Source organism: Trachurus trachurus, assembly GCF_905171665.1.
Source record: "Trachurus trachurus genome assembly, chromosome: 15".
In the NCBI taxonomy this organism is placed as follows: domain Eukaryota; kingdom Metazoa; phylum Chordata; class Actinopteri; order Carangiformes; family Carangidae; genus Trachurus; species Trachurus trachurus.
Window position 1 is genome coordinate 7,468,635 of NC_139906.1, and position 23,920 is coordinate 7,492,554.

The following is a 23,920-nucleotide window of genomic DNA, read 5'->3' on the forward strand; positions in this document are numbered from 1 at the left end:
GGAAGGATCCAGACCACAACAGAGACCACGACAGAGGTCTTGATGTTTCATCTGAAGCAGCCAGGCGAAGACCAAATACCTGTAATACAAGGACACAGATCGTCTTTGTGGAGCATCTGTAGGCGATGTTACTGCCATGGAAATCTTCCATTCTTTATTGTGAAACCTGTTGTTTGAGACTAGAGCAAGTTTTTTCATACCTGACATTGGTCAGTGATGATAATAAAGCAGTAAGGTGATGTTCACAGGATGAATCTTAAAGTGATGGAGCATTTTAGAATAAACCTCCATTCACTATGAGAGAGTTAAAAACATAACCTATAGGTGACTGTACAGCTACAGTTCAGTCCCCTTGTTATGGACTATTCATTTTACAGTTTTGATGTAACCGGTTATATGTAATGTAACAAACTTTACCATTGAAATGTACATGGATCACAACCTGGATGAGTTGTCTGTTGTTTCTCCTTAAAATCCTCACAGTCTAATAATGTGAAATTGAGCAACACTGCGTGATAAGTCATGAGGGAGGTCCTTAATGATGTTGTAATGGTCCCAAACAGGAAGAAGATGAACAGAGGGAGGGGAAGGAGGGGGAAGACACCGAGGATGATTTCCATTGCCTCAGGATAAACTCCAAAACTGATGGGTAGAACAAATAGAAGAGGAAAAACCCAGACCACGACACAGACCACAACAGAGGTCTTGATGTTTCGTCTGAAGCGGTACCACAGCGGCCAGGCGACTCTGAATGAGGTCAGAAATGAGAAGGTTGATGATGTAGATCGGAGCCACTTGACCATTTCTGACCTGCAGGAAAAAATTGAGAAGAGTAAACACAGTGGTTGGAAGCATGTTGTGAGCTGATGACATGTTTTTATCTTGTTCTGCTGAAAACTGCACTTGTGAATTTGTCATCAAACTCTTCCTCAGTCATGAACTGAGTTCTCACCAGAGAGTAAAGTTGATAGATGGCCACTAGTATCAGTGGCAGGCCGATACTGATGACGATGCACAACACCACGTTCCTGATGAATAAAGCTTTCACAATGTTCCTGATGATGTCGGTGATCTTTCTTTTGCCATCTGACTTGATGTTGCTGTTATTGTTGCTTTTGTCCACTGAGGTGTTGTTAATGTAGGAATCTTCCATCTTCCTATAAAACCTGTTGTTTAAGAGTTAATGTAATTAATTAATGTATTTTAATGTAGACTTCACATCATTCAGTGATAATACTAAAGCTGTGAGGTCATCCCAACACACATACAAACACACAGTCGAGCTAAGTTTAAGTTAATGACAAGTTAATGACATCAAAGGAAAGAGAGCGGAAAAAAGACACTAACTGTAGATTACTGTCCACCTACAGTCGGTGGTTGTCAATAACTTTACAGTTTTGATGAATGAGGTTAAAAATAGATACTGTAAGAGAAATAATGTGAAACAAACCTGAAAACTGGTGGAAAACAACCTGGAAATTCTTCTTGACTGTTTTATCGTCTGGTCTTGTCTTATGCACCAGTTTGCAACTTCTGTCAAGAAGGTGGTTTGTCATCGAATATACTTCTTCTTATCTCCGCCTCACAGGAAGTTAACAGAGATGTTTTATATTGTTGAAGTTAAAAAAAGATTGATAGTTTTAATTTGACAGTTCCCTGAACACAACCTGCAAATTGGCAGCTCCAAGCATTTTGGGTAACATTTAAGTAGCTAATATTACAGTAACTTTGCTTTTCCAACTAAAGTGTAATAATGACATACATGAACTTTTACAGTATTAGACAAAAAAAAAAAGTTTTATGTTTTCAGTGAGTAGCCTATTGAGTTAGAAGTCCTGCCTCATCTAATCTTCACCACTAATGAAGACAGACATAGCTTTCTTGTGAATAGAGTGACATTCTTGCTATGAGCTATAAATGCGAAACCTTCAAAATTGAGGCCTCTAAGCACCACAACTAGAGCTCCCCCTATTGGTCTTTGCAAACATGACTAAACATGATTTTATTTCTGGGTTTTTTGTGACAATTTTAATAGTGCTGCTTTTGCCTTTTCGTCTGTCTACTGTACGTGTCGCCCCCCCAATCAGTGATTCCATACCAACAGGTGTGTCATTGCAGGACGAACAGTGACAGACATATCAGCATGAATGATATCAACGTATAGGTAGTTGCTCCATGTAGGCAGAGAAAGACATAGAGAGAGAAACTGTGACAGAAAAATTGTCCAAATTTATATGGCAAGATAAACCTTCAAGAATGAATACATGAAACTTACAGTACAAAAGAAACAGGCATGTTTCAACCTATCAGACTTAAAAATACTACTAAAAATAATACTAAAATAGTACTTAGCAACTCAAAGTTCCTATATATATCATATAGAGCAAAATTTCCCTGAACAAGCGTGGGTTCAATTTTAAATGCACCGGTAAGCCCCAGTAACTTATTATGTAAACTTTTTGACAAAAATGAAAGAACAACATCAGCTAACTTTATCATAAAAAAAATACAATAAAGACCGGGAAAACCATAAAGGAAGTCCTGAAAGAACCCATTTCAGTCCCATCAAACATCAAATTGTGGAATAATGAATTGTACATAACAATTAACAAAAAAAACATTAGATGGACAGAATGGGAAAACAATAACGACAATAAATTATTAAAATTCAACCAATTCACAATCAAAGTATGTAAATACATCTGCATTCATACAGTATAATACTCTTTAATGCAATGTATTGATATGTCATTAAAGAGGTTACTGATGATGTGATCTCTGCTACTGAGGAAGAGGGAGGCAGTGATTTATAGTTCAGTCAGAAAACTCTGAAATGAGAACAAATAATTCATTGAGTGTAAGCATGGCAAGCTGAAACACAGCATAGAGCATGGATGCAGCAGGTTTAGTGTCAGGCTCTGTCTCAGTTATTCGTTCCCTGAATTATCTGCTTTGCCAGACATTACAGGGAATGAAGCAGACCCCCTGCAGGGAATCAGATCATAGAGAGGTGGTGGGTTTGCAAAACTTTGTGGGCAGCAGCAGCAGCAGCAACGCGATATAGCAACAGCAGAGCAGAGCAGAAAAATAGCAGCAGCAGCAGCGGCAGCATAACCAGGGATGAGCAGGTAAACTGGAGGGTTTAAATAACCCTGACTGAACATCTGATCAGGATGGGCGCAGCTTGAATTGTCTGCCTGAACTAGCTTTGCAGGCTATGCATCATAAATGATGACGCATTTTGCAGCAATGCAATATAGCAATATGTCAAGAGGGAGGTCCCACACATGTGATCTCTGCCTCATCTGATCTTCACCATTAAGGATGACAGAAGACACAATTTCTGACATCATTCATGCTGACATCTCTGTCACTGTTCATCCTGCAACGACACACACATGCCAAAAACCTATCTACAGCTCCTTTCTTACTGAAAACATACAGAAACAAGTCTGCAAGAGGACTGAACCTTATCAAAAGGTCAGAGACAAACAGGGTAGTGAAATTCCTCTTTTCTCTTGTAAGTAAACCAATGATGATGGGCAGGAACAACAGTGTGTAAATAAGTAGCACTAAAACCAAAATGGCCACAATTCGTCGTTTTTCATCCGGAGGGACACTGATGGCTGCAGACAGAGCTTTGATGGTCCCAAACAGGGAGAAGATGAACAGAGGGAGGGGGAGGAGGAGGAAGACAGCATAGATGATTTCCCTGGACTTTTCAGAAAAACTGAAATAGACGATGAGGTTACAGACAAGAATAAAGACCCAGACCACGACAGAGGTCTTGATGTTTCTTCTGAAGCGGTACCACAGCGGCCAGGCGATGACCAAATACCTGTGATACACAGACACACACATCGTCTTTGTGGAGCATCTGAATTATGATGAAATAAAATGTTGAAACAAAACTGACAGTAGACTGATAGCTACCTTTCCAGGGCCACACACATCATGAAGCAAACGCTGGCCATCAGACTAAACGTGTAAATAAAATTAAAGATTTTTAAGACAGTGATGTCATTGTTGGGTTTTGCCACCTCAACGATCATGGAGCAGAACTCAATGAGGTCAGAAATGAGAAGGTTGATGATGTAGATCGGAGCCACCTGACCATCTCTGACCTGCAGGAAAACATTGAGAAGAGTAAACACAGTGGTTGGAAACATGTTGTGAGCTGATGACATGTTTTTATCTTTTTCTGCTGAAAACTGCACTCATGTGAATTTGTCATCAGACTCTTCCTGAGTCATGAACTGAGTTCTCACCAGAGAGTAAAGTTGATAAATGGCCACTAGGGTCAGTGGGAGGCCGATACTGGTGATGATGCACATTACCACATCCCTGATGAAGAAAGCTTTCACATTGATGTCGGTTTGATTGTACTTGATGTTGGTGTTATTGTAGCTTTCGTCCACCAAGGAGTTGTTCATGTAGAAATCTGCCATCTTCCTATAAAATGTGTTGTTAGAGAGAAGAGCATGTATTTTAATGTAGACCTCACATCGTTGGGTGATAACACTAAAGCTGTGAGGTGAATCAGGCACTTGGGTCTAGTGAGTAAAACTGAGGTCATCCCACAAACCTAAAATCTTCCGAGTTTGGGCCTTGTGATCACACACACATCATCTCTCCTCCACCCATCCCTCCTCCCATTCCTCCCTAAAAAGGCCATTTAACATCAAATAAAATGTTCTAGTTGCAGTTTGACTGTTTAAAAACATTAAGTCAGGTCATGTTTTCTGTCCAACAACAAAAAATAATTTAATCTCAATTGTTCCTTTAAAAATAATACTGGATTCTGATTCAGAATATTACTTCAATAAATATTATTCACAGTAAATTATCAATATTAATTAGGACATGTAATGATAAAGCAGGTCTACTGTCTATATTAAAGCAGAAGTAAGTGATATATTTGTGTTAATATAAGTCTTAAATAGTTCTATCTTCCGACAGCAATCACTTACATAGAGTGTTTGGACTGAAACACGGGTCTCTCAGTCACTCTGCTCTGCTCTGAGCCGAGGAGAAAACATTTATCGTATCCTACAGTTTTTATCCAATGAGGAGAGAGAACGGCATGCAGGGCTGTGTGTGCAGCCAAGGGACGCCGTGAATGTGGCGACGTAGGGACGAGGACTGTTATGGTGCGTTCAAGGAAACTCGTATTTTTCCGACCGTGAAGTGGTACCAGTTCGATCTGGTACGAGTTCACCGGTCGGAAGTTACGAGTGGCCGTTATAGTGACTTTCACAGGTAAAACAGGTCGGAAAAACACGAGTGGGTTGCCTGGAACGCTACAAAGTCGTAAGTTGTGACTTGAAGCTGTAATTTACGATTTCAAAAGCCTGCCTCGAACGCAGGATTAGCGAAAACGACCGGACCACTTACTTCTGCTTTAAGACTGTAAATGTTTTAAAAACCTCAGTCCATTGAGAAATAAACACAGCCTGTACTCAAAAACTGAGCCTTAAACCTAGACTTGCTGTGACTTTGTGACGTCACAACAAAGCAGTCACCAAGCTCTGCCTACCTAGACGTACCATCCGGTGCTTGCAGGAATTAGTTTCTTTGAGTGTTTATATTGAATATAATGGAGCAGAAACTTCCCATAAATAGGTAACCAAACTGTGATCACCTGAAAACTGAATGAAATTAAAAAGAGATTGTAAAACTAATTCATTACTGAATATAATTGTAGAACAGTTCATTTTCTTTCTGCTATTGATGCAGAATAAATGTACTCTATTTTTCCATGAGAAAGTGTCATTGGCAGAGGAGGTAATTGGATTTGTTATAATACAGAGAGGCAGCACGACTAGAACAACACTGATTCATTCACATCCACAGGCATCAACAAAAATGTAAATAAATACACATGTGATGATGTGATGATTCGGATCATAATTATCAAATTAATTATCAATCAGAGAGAACAACACTATCAACACTGGGTTTTTCCTGTTTCAGGATGTTGATCCTGATGATAACGTTACTAAGGCTATCAGAAACTAATGTAAACTAATTGCATTGATTATCTACCAAAGCCCCAACACAGTACAACTACACTAAAGTATATATATATTTTTTATTAATCCAGCATCCAGCACAAAAAATCAAGTTAATATCAAAAGTAAAAGAGAGGAAAAAGGCACTAACTGTAGATTACTGTCCACCTACAGTCAGTATAGCCATCAATAACTTTACAGTTTTTATGAATGAGGTTATAAATAGATTGAGAAAAAAAATATGGTAAAACAAACTTTACCTTTGAAAGCTGGTGGAAAACAACCTGGATATTCCTCTTGACTGTTTTCTCGTCTGTGTCAGTCTGGTCTTGTCTAATGCAACAATTTGCAACTTGTGTCATGAAGGCGGTTTGTCATCGAATATCTACATCTTCTTATCTCTCTTGAAAAGGGGAGATAATAAATGTACTGGACAGTTGCTAATCTTTGATAGTTTCACTGAGACAAGAGCTCCACTTTCTGGTCTTTGCTGACATGACTAATCAATCACAAGCATCATCTCTCAAAACAGGCTCTACAAGTAGAGCATTGATCAATTCCTTTGGCAGGATGGCATTTTTTATTTTATTTTATTATTTTTTATATTATTCAACCTCTTCCAGCTGAAAGACAAGAGCAATCAATCACAAACATGAAAAATTAATTAAACAAGGAAGCATCACCTTTTTAATATTTACCCTTAAGCTCCTAATTGTTTGTATAGTATATTGTTCCTAATTTATGTTTGTATGTTATGTTATGCTATATGGTTAATAAAATCATTCACCAAATGTGATGACCTTCTACCATTTTTCTTGAGAAATGATTCACTATGCTCTGCTTTATTTAGCAGCATTACGAAATTGATGATTCATTGAAAGTGTTTAGGAAGTGGAGGAGTGTTTTTTTTTTTTTTTTTTTAGCTATTTAGGTTTGAGTCAATGATGATCAACTATGTTATATACATATCTATGGATAATGATTAAATGTCTGAAGAAATCCAATCATTTAATCAACAATGACAATTTAGAAAAGGAAAATCGAATTTATTTGGACAGTATTTTATCGTACACAAAGGTAATTCAATTTGCTTAACAGAAAAGTAAAAGTAAACGCAATGGAATAAAGACATAACAGAACAAAATACAAAACAGATAATATTCAGTTAAATTAGAAGATTTAATGAAGGCCATGGAGGGTAACTGAATTTATTGCTTCGTTGATCAGTTTGTCTTGTTTGCCTCCTTTACTTCCTCTGTTTTTTTTCTTCTGTCTTTGCCTAACAACCTGTGAACATTCATGCTGTTGATCTGCTTGTACAATATCACTGTAACTGTCCATCCTGCAACAACACACGAAAACGCCAAAAACTTGTCTGTGGTTCATTTCCTTAATAAAACACACAGAAATACATCTGCAAGAGGACCAGAGGTCGCTGTTATACCTGACCTTTCTTACAAGGAACCAAATGATGCTGGGCAGGAACAACAGTGTGTAAATAAGTAGCACCAAAACAAAAATGGCCACAATTCAATGTTTTTCATCAGGAGGGACACTGATGGCTGCAGACAGAGCTTTAATGGTCCCAAACAGGGAGAAAATGAACAGAGGGAGGGGAAGGAGGAAAATCAGTAGCCTACTTACGGTAGGTGATGTTTCTGGAATAATAGTCGTGAAACAGTAAACAAGGCCAAATACTAAAAGAGAGATCCAGACCATGACAGAGACCACAGCAGAGGTCTTGATGAATTTTAATTTGTCATGAAATTCTTCCTCAGTCATGTACTGAGTCCTCACCAGAGAGTAAAGTCCATGGATGGCCACTAGGGGCAGGCTGATACTGATGATGATGCACAACACCACATGTGTGGGAGGGTGCTGCTTCTACCTTATCTATATTCATGGTGTTGTAGTCATAGTTGCAGTCATAGTCTATCTTGCCTCTTGCCTCCATTCTTCAGTATGAAACCTGTTGTTTGAGAGAAGAGCAAGTTTCTAATGTCGACCTGACGTTGTTCAGTGATGATACTCAAGCTGTCAACCTCAGTTCACTGGTCTTTAAAGCAGAAGAGACTTTACTGTTAATAATGTTACTGTTTTCATCAGGTTATAAATAAAATGAGATAAATGATGTAACAGAAACTTTACCTTTGAAAGCTGCTGGATCACAACCTGGATGAGTTTCTTTTTGCAGAGTCTGTTGTTTCTCATTTAAATCCACACAGGATTTAAATGAGAAACACATAATGTGTACTTGAGCAACACAGCATGATAAGTCATGAGGGAGGTCCTTAATGATGTGATCTCTGCCTCATCTAATCTTCACCACTGAGGAAGACAGAAGTAGTTTTCTAGTGAAATCATTGCTGGGAGTCACATTCATGTTAAAAACTAGAAACTTGCAATAAAGTGTAGCTGCTTTGCTTCTCTGTGTCTTTGTCTTCCACTGTTGTTTTTATTGTAGTTAGAATAAAGCTGCCCTGATGACAAAATACAAGTAAGATTTGTCTGAGAGAAATGTTGTCAGAAAGGAGTGAGAGGAAAGGTGCTCAAATTTAAAATGAACAAAGACAAACAAGCTGAATGTTGTTTTGTTTATTAATAAACAATGTAGAAAGAACTTACTACAAAAACTACAGTTCTAGTTGGAAACTCTTTATACCTTTGTAAGAGTTTAAGAATCAGACAAAATAGACAAATAAAGACAGAAAAATGATAGATGTGGTTATAATGGCAGAATGAATATGCTTAGTGAGACATTTCTGTCTCAAGTTTTCTCTTTCCTTCTTTCTCTGTCTACATGGAGCGACTGCCTATGAGTTGATATCATTCATGCTGATATCAGTGTCACTGTTCATCCTGCAATGACACACACAGGCCAAGAACTTGTCTGCAGCTCCTTTCCTGCTGAAAACATACAGAAACAAGTCTGCAAGAGGACTGAGCTTTAGCAAAAGTTCAGCAACAAATACGAAGGTAACATGACTCATTCCTTTTCCTGCAAGGAACCTAATGATGCTGGGCAGGAACAACAGTGTGTAAATAAGTAGCACCAAAACCAAAATGGCCACAATTCGTCGTTTTTCATCAGGAGGGACACTGATGGCTGCAGACAGAGCTTTAATGGTCCCAAACAGGAAGAATGTGAACAGAGGGAGGGGAAGGAAAAAGAAAAGACCAAATATAAATGTTAAGGCATAATTAGTAATAAAGATGGGTAGGATAATGATAAGGAAAAGGATAATAGGAAGTATCCAGACCACGACACAGACCACAACAGAGGTCTTGATGTTTCTTCTGAAGCGGTACCACAGCGGCCAGGCGATGACCAAATACCTGTAATACACAGACACACACATCGTCTTTATGGAGTATCTGAATGAAATAATAATAATAATAGTTTTGATTTATATAGCGCCTTTCAAGACACCCAAGGACGCGTAACAATAACATAAAATGTTCAGACAGAGAAAGTTACACACACACTGAGTAGACTGATAGCTACCTTTCCAGGGAAACACACATCATGAATCCAACACTGGCCGTCAGACCATACGTGTGAATTACAACGAAGATTATTTTGATGATGAAATTCTCAGTTTTTGCAACAAACGAGATCATGCAGCAGAACTGAATGAGATCAGAAATGAGAAGGTTGATGATGTAGATCGGAGCCACCTGACCGTCTCTGACCTGCAGGAAAACATTGAGAAGAGTAAACACAGTGGTTGGAAACATGTTGTGATGTTGTTATCTTGTTCTGCTGAACAAACTGCACTCATATGATTTATTTTAATGTATTTTTTTATTTGATCAAACTATTCCTCAGTCATGAACTGAGTTCTGACCTGAGAGTAAAGTCCATAGATGGCCACCAGGGTCAGTGGGAGGCCGATACTGATGATGATGCACGTTACCACATCGTCAATAAACTGAACTTCTTCATCTCTGATGGGGGTGATGGTGTTGTTTTCATTGTCATACTTGATGTTGTTGTTGTAGCCTTCGTGCAGCGAGATGTTGTTATAGAAATCTTCCATTCTTCAGTGTGAAACCTGTTGTTCGAGAGTAGAACATCTTGATGTTCACTTCATACTGTTCAGTAATGATACTAAAGCTGTGAACTGCTGCTCACACAAATACAGTTGTTTGGATTCACTTCATTCGAGATGGTGGAAATAAAATTTTCTTTTCGTAAACAAAGAAAATACATTCTCCCTCCTCCTTGTGCCATGTGGGCTCAGCAACCTTGTCTTCTACAGTGGCCCTGAGAGCTCAACATACTGTACTGCAGCTTAAAATAACACACACACACAAACACACTACATTTCAGGAAACAACATCACCCAGCTGCTGCATGCACTGCAAAAACTGATAACTGCAAAAACTGTGTGACTTTCTGTGTCCCCAGAAAAACCTCTGTTGTATTGTGAGTTTTTCAGCACATGTGTTGTCAAATTAATGATGTTGTTTTCCAGCTCTTTAGTCTGTTGGTGTGTTTGCATGCTGCAGTGTGTTGAGCCTTCAGGGCCACCGTAATCTTCAACCATCTTGAGTCGTTTCCTCTCTTTTCCCCCATCTTGTTAAAATCTGTCTTGTTGGTTGCAGCGACTGCTCTGAATCAGCCATCTTAATCTTGTGTTGTGATGTGTTTTATGTTTCACAATGGTGAATATTACCAACCTCTACTCCCAAATCCTTCACTACGCACTACTGAAATGATAATTTTGAATTTAAAGTTCACCATTAGTCAAAAGTGTAGTAACATTTGAGGCTGTGTCTATAATGGCTGTACTTTCACTGTTTCAGGATATCCTCCCATGGTAACTGCAATAAAGTAATTTAATAAAAATGTTTAGTATCAATATTACGATAGTCAAACATTGATTTTCTACCAATGTTCCATAAAACTGCAGTACAGTGCAAATTTAAACCCCCTGCAGCATTTTAGCCCAAATCTCAAAAACAGACAAGAGAGAGGAAAAACATAAAAAACAATCCAGGTCCTTTGTCATGTACATATCTTAACAGTTTTTCTGAATTATGTTAGACATAGATTGAGAGAAATAATGCAGCAGAAAGTTTACCTTTGAAAGCTGGTGGAAAATAACCTGGATGTTTATTTCATGATTTCTCGTCAGTCTGGTCACATCTATGCAGTAACTCTGCAATATATGGCACGAAGGAGGTTCTTCATCTAATCTCTGCTTCATCTTATCTCTGCTTCTCACGAAGTGAACACAAGTGTTGTCTTTACACTGCCGAATGTCATTTTTACTATACACCATGTTTTCCTATATACTTATAGTGAAAGTATGCATTAATTTAATTAAACAAATCTATACAAAAGCAGATTTTTAAAAGTGCCCAAATTACAACATTCAAGTGAGAGGAATGTTATCAGAAAGTTGTGGGTAAAGAGCTAAAGGTGTTCAAATTTACAATGAATAAACATTAACAAACAGTATGTTCATAAGAAATAATGTAGAAAGAACTTACAACAATTGGTTAGACATTATGTATAAACAGGAGAAAGTTAAACATGCAGAAAACAGAAAAAGATATAGCTTTATAGCTATTTCTTGAAGCTGTCAGTGCAGCACAGCAGGTGAAGCCACAATTAAACGTCTTGTTTAAAAGTCAGAAGCATCAGTCTCTGTCTTGTCTCATTTGCTTACATTTCCTCTTCCATTTTCTATTTGACCTTGTTTCTAACAATATTTTTTAACAATAATTGTGTTATCATTCATCCTGTTGTTCTGCTGATGTCACTTTCAATGTTCATCCTGCAACGACACACCAAAGCCAACAACTTGTCCACAGCTCCTTTCCTACTGAAAAAATACAGAAACAAGTCTGTAAGAGGACTGAATTTTAGCAAAAGGTCAGAGACAAACCAGAAGATATCATCACTTCTTTCTTCTCCTGCAAGGAACCAAATGATGCTGGGCAGGAACAACAGTGTGTAAATAAGTAGCACCAAAACCAAAATGGCCACAATTCGTCGTTTTTCATCAGGAGGGACACTGATGGCTGCAGACAGAGCTTTAATGGTCCCAGACAGGAAGAATATGAACAGAGGGAAGGGAAGGAGGAAAATAAGTGCATAGGTGATTCGCTTGAAATAATAACTGGTCACGAAATAGAAAACGATGCCAATGACTAGAAGAAGTATCCAGACCACGACACAGACCACCACAGAGGTCTTGATGTTTCGTCTGAAGCGGTACCACAGTGGCCAGGCGACGACCAGATACCTGTAATACACAGACACACACAACGTCTTTGTGGAGCATCTGAATTATGATGAAATAAAATGATCAGACAGAGAAAAGTTACACACACACTGAGTAGACTGATAGCTACCTTTCCAGGGCGATGCACACCATGAAGCAAATGCTGGCCATCAGACCATAAATGTATGTAAAACGAAGGATTTCTCCAATGATGAAATGTTGAGGTTTTGCCACAAAAACGATCATGTAGCAGAGTTGAATGAGATCAGAAATGAGAAGGTTGATGATGTAGATCGGAGCCACGTGATCCTTTCTGACCTGCAGGAAAACATTGAGAGTAAACACAATGGTTGGAAGCATGTTGTGAGCTGATGACATGTTTTTATCTTGTTCTGCTGAAAACTGCACGCATGGATTTGTCATCAAAGTCTTCCTCAGTCATGAACTGAGTTCTCACCAGAGAGTAAAGTTGATAGATGGCCACTAGGGTCAGTGGCAGGCCGATACTGATGATGATGCACAACACCACGTCCCTGATGAATACAAGTTTCATAATGTTGCTGATGTCAGTTTCATCGTTGGACTCGATGTTGCTGTCTTTGTAACTTTTGTCCACTGAGGTGCTGTTGATGTAGAAATCTTCCATCTTCCTTCTGTATAAAATCTGTTGTTAGAGAGAAGAGCATGCATCATTCAGTGATAATGCCCAAGCACATACAGAGCAGGGAGCGGTGGGTGCTGGAGCATCTTCCCCTTTGTCGCTGCCTCTTTTTTTTGTGTGTGTGTATGTGTAAAGGCCTCCCTCTGGCCCTTCAAGAAAAACATTTGACAAATAATAATAATAATAATTTTAGATAAATGAAAGGACCTGACCTTGGTCACATGATCCACCTGACCTCATGAGAATATTTGCTTATTGCATTTTCTGCTGGTGTACAACTGGTGACCTAATGAATAGTTTTTGCAGTGGTATTCGTGCACATTGTGTGTGTGTGTGTGTGTGTGTGTGTGTGTGTGTGCGCGTGCATGTGCACGTGTGTGACTGCGACAACTGTAGCCTATAAGTTAAGTTATAGCCCCCAGCTAACCACACAATGTGCTGCTTGAGGGGAAAAAGTATGTCAGGCTTCTTGTTTGTGAATGTTTCTGTAGGTTATGTCTCTTAGTTACTTTCTTTTGTTATTAATGATAATATAAATAACCCACTCATCCTCTTAATTAGACATCAAGACTTTTATTATATACATATACATATATTGATGTGTGTGTGCGGTGAAAGACTATTGATTAAAATTGTGAGGTCATCCCTCAAACCTACAACAAGACCTGTGGCGACTTTTCAAGTCATGGCTTCCAAATGGAGCTCTCTCCTCATGTGTCTGTGATCCATCCTGTGATGGCTTCAGGAAACATCTGGAAACATTAGTATTCAGTCAGGCCCTTTCTTTATTTTATTTAATGGATCTTTATTTACATCATTGCTTCATTTTAAGTTTTATACATTTATGTGAAGAACTTTGTGATCGTTTTTCATCTGTCAGAGGTGCTACATGAATAAAGGTTTATTTCTACTTTACTTACTCTTCCGCTGTCACCACTGAGTTTCCTTCCTTTTTTTTTTTAGGTATATTATTTTGGGCCTTTAATGGACAGGACAGTTGAGAGAGAGACAGGAAATGGGAGGCAGAGAGGGGGGTGTGGTGGAATGACATGCAGGATAGGATCGCTCAGCGCGGGATTCGAACCGGGGTCGCCTGCAGTGAGGACTATAGCCTCAACTGAGCTAAACATCGCCCCAGTTTCCTTCCTGTTTACTGTCATCTTGTTGCATTTTTTAGTAAGGGCCATATACGCACACACACACGGGCACACGCGCACACACACACATATTTTGATAATATGATAAATATTAATATTGTATTGTATTGTTTCAGCCTAGCACTGATTACCTAACAAGGCCCCAACACTGTACACACGCACACACACACCCATATCTATATACCTGTATATATATATATTTTTTTTTTCATTTCATTGTCAATATTTTAATATGTCATTTTCTGTAGATTCAGAACTGTATATTGTAGATGATGAGATTGTAGATTCACAACTTTAATTTGTCGCCCTTTGATTGATTTGATTTAAATTTGATTTTTAGCTGTTCTGAACAAAGTGTGTTTGGCTTTGAAAAATATGATGCAAAAAGTATGAGAAGTAGTTTTTTGTAAGTGGTGTACTAGTAAGTAAGAAAAGAGGTCATGAATACACACACACACACACACACATGCACACTTATTAATCCAGTATTTTAACCCAAAAATCAAGTTAATGAGATTAACGGCAAGAGAGAAGAAATTGACACTAACCTTCGATTACTTTCCACCCACAGTCAGTGGTCATCAATAATTTTACAGTTTTCATGAATGAGGTTATAAATAGATTGTAAGAAATAATGTGACACAAATTTTACCTTTGAAAGTTGGAGAATGACCTGGATATTTCCCTTGTTGTCTGGATCAATCTGGTCTCGTGTAATGCAACAATTTGCTTTATCATGAAGGTAATCTAATTTCTGCTTCTTCTTCTTCTTCTTCTTCTTCTTCTTCTTCTTCTTCTTCTTCTTCTTCTTCTTCTTCTTCTTCTGTATTTCAGGAAGTGAACAGGGGTGGTTTTTCTCTTCATACTGCTGAGGTCATTTTTAGTAAAAAAAAAAAAAAAAAGAAAGAAAGAAAAAAAAAAGAGAAAAGAAAATCCTTTAAAGCTTCAGTATGTAGTATTGGGGCTAAACTGTGACATCCAGCGTTCAGATTCTAGATTGCAGCGCTCACTCACTCACCTCTCCCGTCTGCAAAGTGACGGTGGCCGCCGAGGAAAAACACGTTTGCAAACTAACCGCTAACTGCTGACAATATCTCTGACCAATTACTTTCGGTTTTTAATCTTTTTCTTTTTTTTTTAACACGTGCAGACTTCCACTTGTGCCTTCAGTCATATTTCACTGCAAAAAGTTACACAGGAGGACTTACAGGATGTGCCAGTTACGCAGTGATCAGAGGACAACGTACTCAGATATACTAGATACGGTACGGTAAGATCAGCTGTAACTACGGAGTTGCCAAAAAAAGAAAAAAAGTTCAACATTGTAAGATGTAGCCTAGCTGCTAATGCTAACTAGCACCCTGAGTGTTTTGTAACGGCAGAAAAAAACAAAAACAACTACGTCGATCATCCTCCGGGGGCACAAGCACAGACACTCAATAGTGCGTTTGAGCCATGTTTGTCCAATTTTGCGCACTGTATTCAAAGATGGCGATGCAACATGACAGCCTGCGGTGGGTGCACCTACCACCTATGTATTTGTTAACAATTTATTCTGAGCTACGAGACGGCTTTCATTTGTATGCGGTTATGATTCGACTTTGTGAAAGCAATATTTGATTTTTGCTAATAAAAAGCCAAATAAGCTACATACTGTCCCTTTAATAAAACACACAGAAATACATCTGCAAGAGGACTGAGCTTTATGAAAAGAAAAGAGAGATACCAGACGTCCCTGTTATACCTGACCAAAAATGGACCAACATGATGATGGGCAGGAACAACAGAGTGTAAATCAGTAGCACCAAAACCAAAATGGCCACAATTCGTCGTTTTTCATCAGGAGGGACACTGATGGCTGCAGACAGAGCTTTAATGGTCCCAGACAGGAAGAATATGAACAGAGGGAGGGGGAGGAGGAAAATACAGTAAGTGCATAGGTGATGTTTCTGGAATAATAGTCGTGAAACAGTAAACAAGGCCAAATACTAAAAGAAAGATCCAGACCATGACAGAGGCCACAGCAGAGGTCTTGATTAATTTTAATTTGAGTTCTCACCAGAGAGTAAAGTCCATCGATGGCCACTAGGGGCAGGCTGATACTGATGATGATGCACAACACCACATGTACTGTAGGGGAGGGTGCTGCTTCTACCTTATCTATATTCATGGTGTTGTAGTCATAGTTGCAGTCATAGTCGATGTTGCCTCTTGCCTCCATTCTTCAGTGTGAAACCTGTTGTTTGAGAGAAGAGCAAGTTTCTAATGTCGCCCTGACATTGTTCAGTGACGATACTCAAGCTGTCAACCTCAGTTCACTGGTCTTTAAAGCAGAAGAGACTTTACCTTTAATAACTTTACTGTTTTCATCTCATAAAATGAGATAAATGATGTAACACAAACTTTACCTTTGAAAGCTGCTGGATCACAACCTGGATGAGTTTCTTTTAGCAGAGTCTGTTGTTTCTCATTTAAATCCACACAGTCTAATAATGTGTACTTGAGCAACACAGCATGATATGTCATGAGGGAGGTCCTTAATGATGTGATCTCTGCCTCATCTAATCTTCACCACTGAGGAAGACAGATTTAGATTTTTAGTGAAATCATTGCTGGGAGTCACATTCATGTTAAAAACTAGAAACTTGTAGCTGCTTTGCTTCTCTGTGTCTTTGTCTTCCACTGTTGTTTTTATCGTAGTTAGAATAAAGCTGCCCTGATGACAAAATACAAGTAAGATTTGTCCGAGAGAAATGTTGTCAGAAAGGAGTGTGAGGAAAGGTGCTCAAATTTAAAATGTACAAAGATAAACAAGCTGAATATTGTTTTGTTTATTAATAAACAATGTAGAAAGAACTTACAACAAAAACTACAGTTCTAGTTGGAAACTCTTTATAACTTTGTAAGAGTTTAAGAATCAGACAAAATAGACAAATAAAGACAGAAAAATGATAGATGTGGTTACAATGGCAGAGTGAATATGCTTAGTGAGACATTCCTCTTTCCTTCTTTCTCTGTCAACATGGAGCGGCTGCCTATAAGTTGATATCATTCATGCTGATATCAGTGTCACTGTTGTTCATCCTGCAACAACACACACAGGCCAAAGACCGGTCCACAGCTCCTTTCCTGCTGAAAACATACAGAAACAAGTCTGCAAGAGGACTGAACCTTAAAGCAGAAGTGAGTGATATATTTGTGTTAATATAAGTCTTAAATAGTTATATCTTCCGACAGCAATCACTTACATAGAGTGTTTGGTCTGAATCACGGGTCTCTCAGTCACTCTGCTCTGCTCTGAGCCGAAGAGAAAACATTTATCGTATCCTACAGTTTTTATCCAATGAGGAGAGAGAACGGCATGCAGGGCTGTGTGTGCAGCCAAGGAACGCCGTGAATGTGGTGACGTAGCGACGAGGACTGTTATGGTGCGTTCAAGGAAACTCGTATTTTTCCGACCGTGAAGTCGTACCAGTTCGATCTGGTACGAGTTCACCGGTCGGAAGTTACGAGTGGCCGTTATAGTGACTTTCACCGGTAAAACAGGTCGGAAAAACACGAGTGGGTTGCCTGGAACGCTACAAAGTCGTAAGTTGTGACTTGAAGCTGTAATTTACGATTTCAAAAGCCTGCCTGGAACGCAGCATTAGCGAAAACGACCGGATCACTCACTTCTGCTTTAACAAAAGTCCAGCAACAAATATGAAGGTAACACGACTCATGTCTCTTTCTGCAAGGAACCAAATGATGCTGGGCAGGAACAACAGTGTGTAAATAAGAAGCACCAAAACCAAAATGGCCACAATTTGTCGTTTTTCATCAGGAGGGACACTGATGGCTGCAGACAGAGCTTTAATGGTCCCAAACAGGGAGAAAATGAACAAAGGGAGGGGGAGGAGGAAGAAGAGACCATAGATAAACATTGAGACATAACTAAAAATGACGGGTAGAAGGATAAAAGGAAGGATCCAGACCACGACACAGACCACAACAGAGGTCTTGATGTTTCGTCTGAAGCGGTACCACAGCGGCCAGGCGATGACCAAATACCTGTAATACACAGACACACACATCGTCTTTGTGGAGCATCTGAATTATGATGAAATAATAATAATAATAGTTTTGATTTATATAGCGCCTTTCAAGACACCCAAGGACGCGTAACAATAACATAAAATGTTCAGACAGAGAAAGTTACACACACACTGAGTAGACTGATAGCTACCTTTCCAGGGAAACACACACCATGAATCCAACACTGGCCATCAGACCATAAATGTAAATTACACCGAAGATTACTTTTATGATGAAATTCTCAGGTTTTGCCACCTCAACGATCATGGAGCAGAGTTGAATGAGATCAGAAATGAGAAGGTTGATGATGTAGATCGGAGCCACCTGACCGTTTCTGACCTGCAGGAAAACATTGAGAAGAGTAAACACAGTGGTTGGAAACATGTTGTGAGCTGATGACATGTTTTTAGCTTGTTCTGCTGAAAACTGCACTCATATGAATCTGTCATCAAACTCTTCCTCAGTCATGAACTGAGTTCTCACCTGAGAGTAAAGTCCATAGATGGCCACTAGGGTCAGTGGGAGGCCGATACTGATGATGATGCATGTTACCACATTGCCAGTAAACTCAAGTTCTTCAAAGTTGTGGTTGATGGAGGTGTTGTAGCCTTTGTGCAGCGAGGTGTTGTTATAGAAATCCTCCATTCTTCAGTGTGAAACCTGTTGTTCGAGAGTAGAACATCTTGATGTTTGTATGTGTGTGTGTGTGCATGTGCGCGTGTGTGACTGCGACACCTGTAGCCTATAAGTTAAGTTATAGCCCCCAGCTAACCACACAGTGTGCTGATTGAGGGGAAAAAGTATGTCAGGCTTCTTGTTTGTGAATGTTTCTGTAGGTTATGTCTCTTAGTTACTTTCTTTTGTTATTAATGATAATATCAATAACCCACTCACCCTCTCAATTAGACACCAAGACTTTCATGTACATACACACATATAAATACATATAGCCTATTGATGTGTGTGTGTGTGACTGCAGTCAGTGGTCATCAATAATTTTACAGTTTTGATAAATGAGGTTATAAATAAATTGTAAGAAATAATGTGACACAAACTTTACCTTTGAAAGTTGGAGGAAAACGACCTGGATATTTCCCTTGTTGTCTGGATCAATCTGGCCTCGTGTAATGCAACAATTTGCTTTATCATGAAGGTAATCTAATTTCTGCTTCTTCTTCGTCGTCGTCTTCTGCATTTCAGGAAGTGAACAGGGGTGGTTTTTCTCTTCATACTGCTGAGGTCATTTTTAGTAAAAAAAAAAAAAAAAAAGAAAGAAAGAAAGAAAGAAAAAAAAGAGAAAAGAAAATCCTTTAAAGCTTCAGTATGTAGTATTGGGCTAAACCGTGACATCCAGTGTTCAGATTCTAGATTGCAGCGCTCACTCACTCACCTCTCCCGTCTGCAAAGTGACGGTGGCCGCCGAGGACAAACACGTTTGCAAACTAACCGCTAACCGCTAACAATATCTCTGAGCAATTACCACCAATTTCTTCTTCTTTTTTTTTAACACATGTGTAGACTTCCACTCGTGCCTTCAGTCATATTTCACTGCAAAAAGTTACACAGGAGGGTTTACACAGGATGTGCCAGTTACGCAGTGCCGTCCCATGAAGGAAGATCAGAGGACAACGTACTCGGACATAGATACGGTATGATCAACTGTAACTACGGCGTTGCTAAAAAAAAAAGGAAAAAGGACGTGGGTCGCTGTGCTCTCCTGCCGGTTCAGCTGCAGCTCCACAGCTGTCAGAGCAGCCTCTGCTGTCCCTCTCTCTTCAGCCTGGTGTTTGGCTGCACTTTGTATAAGAACAGTTCAACATTGTAAGATGTAGCCTAGCTGCTAATGCTAACTAGCACCCTGAGTGTTCTGTAACGGCAGAAAAAAACAAAAACAACTACATCGATCATCCTCCGGGGGCACAAGCACAGACACTCAATAGTGCACTTGAGCCAGGTTTGTCCAATTTTGCGCACTGTATTCAAAGATAGCGATGTAACATGACAGCCTGCGGTGGGTGCACCTACCACCTATGTATTTGTTAACAATTTATTCTGAGCTACGAGACGGCTTTCATTTGTATGCGGTTATGATTCGACTTTGTGAAAGCAATATTTGATTTTTGCTAATAAAAAGCCAAATAAGCTACATACTGTCCCTTTAATAAAACACACAGAAATACATCTGCAAGAGGACTGAGCTTTATGAAAAGAAAAGAGAGATACCAGACGTCCCTGTTATACCTGACCAAAAATGGACCAAAATGATGCTGGGCAGGAACAACAGTGTGTAAATCAGTAGTAACAAAACCAAAATGGCCACAATTCGTCGTTTTTCATCAGGAGGGACACTGATGGCTGCAGACAGAGCTTTAATGGTCCCAAACAGGAAGAACATGAACAGAGGGAGGGGAAGGAGGAGAATACAGTAAGTGCATAGGTGATGTTTCTGGAATAATAGTCGTGAAACAGTAAACAAGGCCAAATACTAAAAGAAAGATTCAGACCATGACAGACACCACAGCAGAGGTCTTGATGAATTTGAATTTGTCATGAAACTCTTCCTCAGTCATGTACTGAGTTCTCACCAGAGAGTAAAGTCCATCAATGGCCACTAGGGGCAGGCTGATACTGATGATGATGCTTCTACCTTATCTATATTCATGGTGTTGTAGTCATAGTCGATGTTGCCTCTTGCCTCCATTCTTCAGTGTGAAACCTGTTGTTTGAGAGAAGAGCAAGTTTCTAATGTCGACCTGCCATTGTTCAGTGATGATACTCAAGCTGTCAACCTCAGTTCACTGGTCTTTAAAGCAGAAGAGACTTTACTGTTAATGACTTTACTGTTTTCATCAGGTTATAAATAAAATGAGATAAATGATGTAACACAAACTTTACCTTTGAAAGCTGCTGGATCACAACCTGGATGAGTTTCTTTTAGCAGAGTCTGTTGTTTCTCATTTAAATCCACACAGTCTGATAATGTGAAATTGAGCAACACTGCATGATATGTCATGAGGGAGGTCCTTAATGATGTGATCTCTGCCTCATCTAATCTTCACCACTGAGGAAGACAGAAGTAGTTTTCTAGTGAAATCATTGCTGGGAGTCACATTCATGTTAAAAACTAGAAACTTGCAATAAAGTGTAGCTGCTTTGCTTCTCTGTGTCTTTGTCTTCCACTGTTGTTTTTATTGTAGTTAGAATAAAGCTGCCCTGATGACAAAATACAAGTAGGATTTGTCTGAGAGAAATGTTGTCAGAAAGGAGTGTGAGGAAAGGTGCTCAAATTTAAAATGAACAAAGACAAACAAGCTGAATATTGTTTCGTTTATTAATAAACAATGTAGAAAGAACTTACTACAAAAACTACAGTTCTAGTTGGAAACTCTTTATAACTTTGTAAGAGAATCAGAAAAATAGACAAATAAAGATAGAAAAATGATAGATGTGGTTATAATGGCAGAATGAATATGCTTAGTGAGACATTCCTCTTTCCTTCTTTCTCTGTCTACATGGAGCAACTTTCTATAAGTTGATATCATTCATGCTGATATCAGTGTCACTGTTCATCCTGCAATGACACACACAGGCCAAGAACTTGTCTGCAGCTCCTTTCCTGCTGAAAACACACAGAAACAAGTCTGCAAGAGGACTGAGCTTTAGCAAAAGTCCAGCAACAAATATGAAGGTAACATGACTCATTCCTTTTCCTGCAAGGATAACAATGATGATGGGCAGGAACAACAGTGTGTAAATAAGTAGCACCAAAACCAAAATGGCCACAATTCGTCGTTTTTCATCAGGAGGGACACTGATGGCTGCAGACAGAGCTTTAATGGTCCCAAACAGGGAGAAGATGAACAGAGGGAGGGGAAGGAAAAAGAAAAGACCAAATATAAATGTTAAGTCATATTTAATAAGGATGGGTAGGATAATGATAAGGAAAAGGATAATAGGAAGTATCCAGACCACGACACAGACCACAACAGAGGTCTTGATGTTTCTTCTGAAGCGGTACCACAGCGGCCAGGCGATGACCAAATACCTGTAATACACAGACACACACATCGTCTTTGTGGAGCATCTGAATTATGTAAGGGATAATGTATAGTTCGGAGGTTGTTATGGAGAAATAAACCCCGACAGGTTGTATGGAACCCCGACGCGAAGCGGAGGGGTTTCATTCAACATGAAGGGGTTTATTTCTCCATAACAACCGACCAACTGTACATTATCCCGCTTATTACACGGTTTACGAGTGAAATAATTAATTTGAAACATAATGTTGATCAAAATACGACTTTCATCGATTTAAAATTGCATTTAACTTAGCGAATCTGCAAGACCGGTCACTTCCGCTGTTTTGCTGAGCCTCCTCCCGTTCGTGCATTTGAAGCCTTTGATAATCAATCAGTGGATCGATGGATTACCATACACGTGTTACGGTGTGTGTATTGTGTGTAGTTTTTTCTGTCACAAACAAGAGATTAACTTTACTGTTACGGTGCGTTTGTGTCGCGGAGCCGCGGTGCCACCGAGACGAGAGGAGAGCTGTGACACCGGGTGAGAGGCTCTGATCAGCAGGTTTGGTTTCCAGCCACGATGTGAAAGGAGCCTCCGCTCTACTTGTAACAGGTTACAAGTCATTTATCTAACATCACTGTTAGGCCGAAGCTGTTTAATGACGGTAAAAATGAAACACAAGGTAAATATCCTGCATAATTTCTCTTTTCTGTGCTGCGCTGATCAGAGCGCCGTCCCTAGCAACGGTCTGTTATACTTGACGACGGTCCGTTATACAGAAATAACAGACCGCAGAACGCAGAGCTGGACCAATCAGAGAGCAGCATTCAATAGAGCCGTGTAATAAGATGAAATAAAATGTTCAGACAGAAAGAAGCTACACACACACTGAGTAGACTGATATCTACCTTTCCAGGGAAACACACATCATGAATCCAACACTGGCCGTCAGACTATATACATAAATTGAATTGAAGATTACTTTGATGATGAAATTCTCAGGTTTTGCCACAAACGAGATCATGGAGCAGAGTTGAATGAGGTCAGAAATGAGAAGGTTGATGATGTAGATCGGAGCCACCTGACCATCTCTGACCTGCAGGAAAACATTGAGAAGAGTAAACACAGTGGTTGGAAACATGTTGTGATGTTGTTATCTTGTTCTGCTGAACAAACTGCACTCATATGATTTATTTTAATGCATTTTTTTATTTGATCAAACTCTTCCTCAGTCATGAACTGAGTTCTCACCTGAGAGTAAAGTCCATAGATGGCCACTAGGGTCAGTGGGAGGCCGATACTGATGATGATGCACGTTACCACATCGTCAATAAACTGAACTTCTTCATCTCTGATGGGGGTGATGGTGTTGTTTTCATTGTCATACTTGATGTTGTTGTTGTAGCCTTCGTGCAGCGAGATGTTGTTATAGAAATCTTCCATTCTTCAGTGTGAAACCTGTTGTTCGAGAGTAGAACATCTTGATGTTCACTTCGTACTGTTCAGTAATGATTACTAACGCTGTGAAGTGCTGCTCACACAAATACAGATGTTTGAATTCACTTCATTTGAGATGGTGGAAATAAAATGTTCTTCTTCCTAAACAAAGAAATTCACATTCTCCCTCCTCCCTGTGCCATGTGGGCTCAGCAACCGTCTTCTACGGTGGCCCTGAGAGCTCAACATACTGTACTCTTAAAATAACACATGCACACAAACACACAACAATTCAGGAAACAACTTCACAGCTGACGATGC

At 39.4% G+C, this 23,920-nt stretch overlaps 3 protein-coding genes across 3 annotated transcripts; all 3 read right to left on the reverse strand.

The window, feature by feature from the left end:
• Nucleotides 1-8,824: 8,824 nt before the first annotated feature.
• On the reverse strand, nucleotides 8,825-10,051 carry LOC310997698 (uncharacterized protein; the record flags this gene model as incomplete). Its single annotated transcript, XM_083987490.1, has 3 exons — nucleotides 8,825-9,347; nucleotides 9,517-9,704; nucleotides 9,860-10,051. The coding sequence occupies 3 exons, from the start codon at nucleotides 10,049-10,051 to the stop codon at nucleotides 8,825-8,827; spliced, it is 903 nt and encodes a 300-aa protein (XP_083843616.1).
• A 1,706-nt stretch (nucleotides 10,052-11,757) lies between these two features.
• On the reverse strand, nucleotides 11,758-12,893 carry LOC310997700 (mas-related G-protein coupled receptor member B4-like; the record flags this gene model as incomplete). The annotated part of the gene is made up of 4 exons (XM_083987491.1): nucleotides 11,758-11,797; nucleotides 11,909-12,268; nucleotides 12,378-12,565; nucleotides 12,705-12,893. 4 exons carry the CDS (start codon nucleotides 12,891-12,893, stop codon nucleotides 11,758-11,760), a joined length of 777 nt encoding a protein of 258 aa, XP_083843617.1.
• Nucleotides 12,894-21,664: 8,771 nt separating this feature from the next.
• On the reverse strand, nucleotides 21,665-23,605 carry LOC310997701 (uncharacterized protein; the record flags this gene model as incomplete). Its single annotated transcript, XM_083987492.1, has 3 exons — nucleotides 21,665-22,184; nucleotides 23,071-23,258; nucleotides 23,414-23,605. 3 exons carry the CDS (start codon nucleotides 23,603-23,605, stop codon nucleotides 21,665-21,667), a joined length of 900 nt encoding a protein of 299 aa, XP_083843618.1.
• Nucleotides 23,606-23,920: the final 315 nt, after the last annotated feature.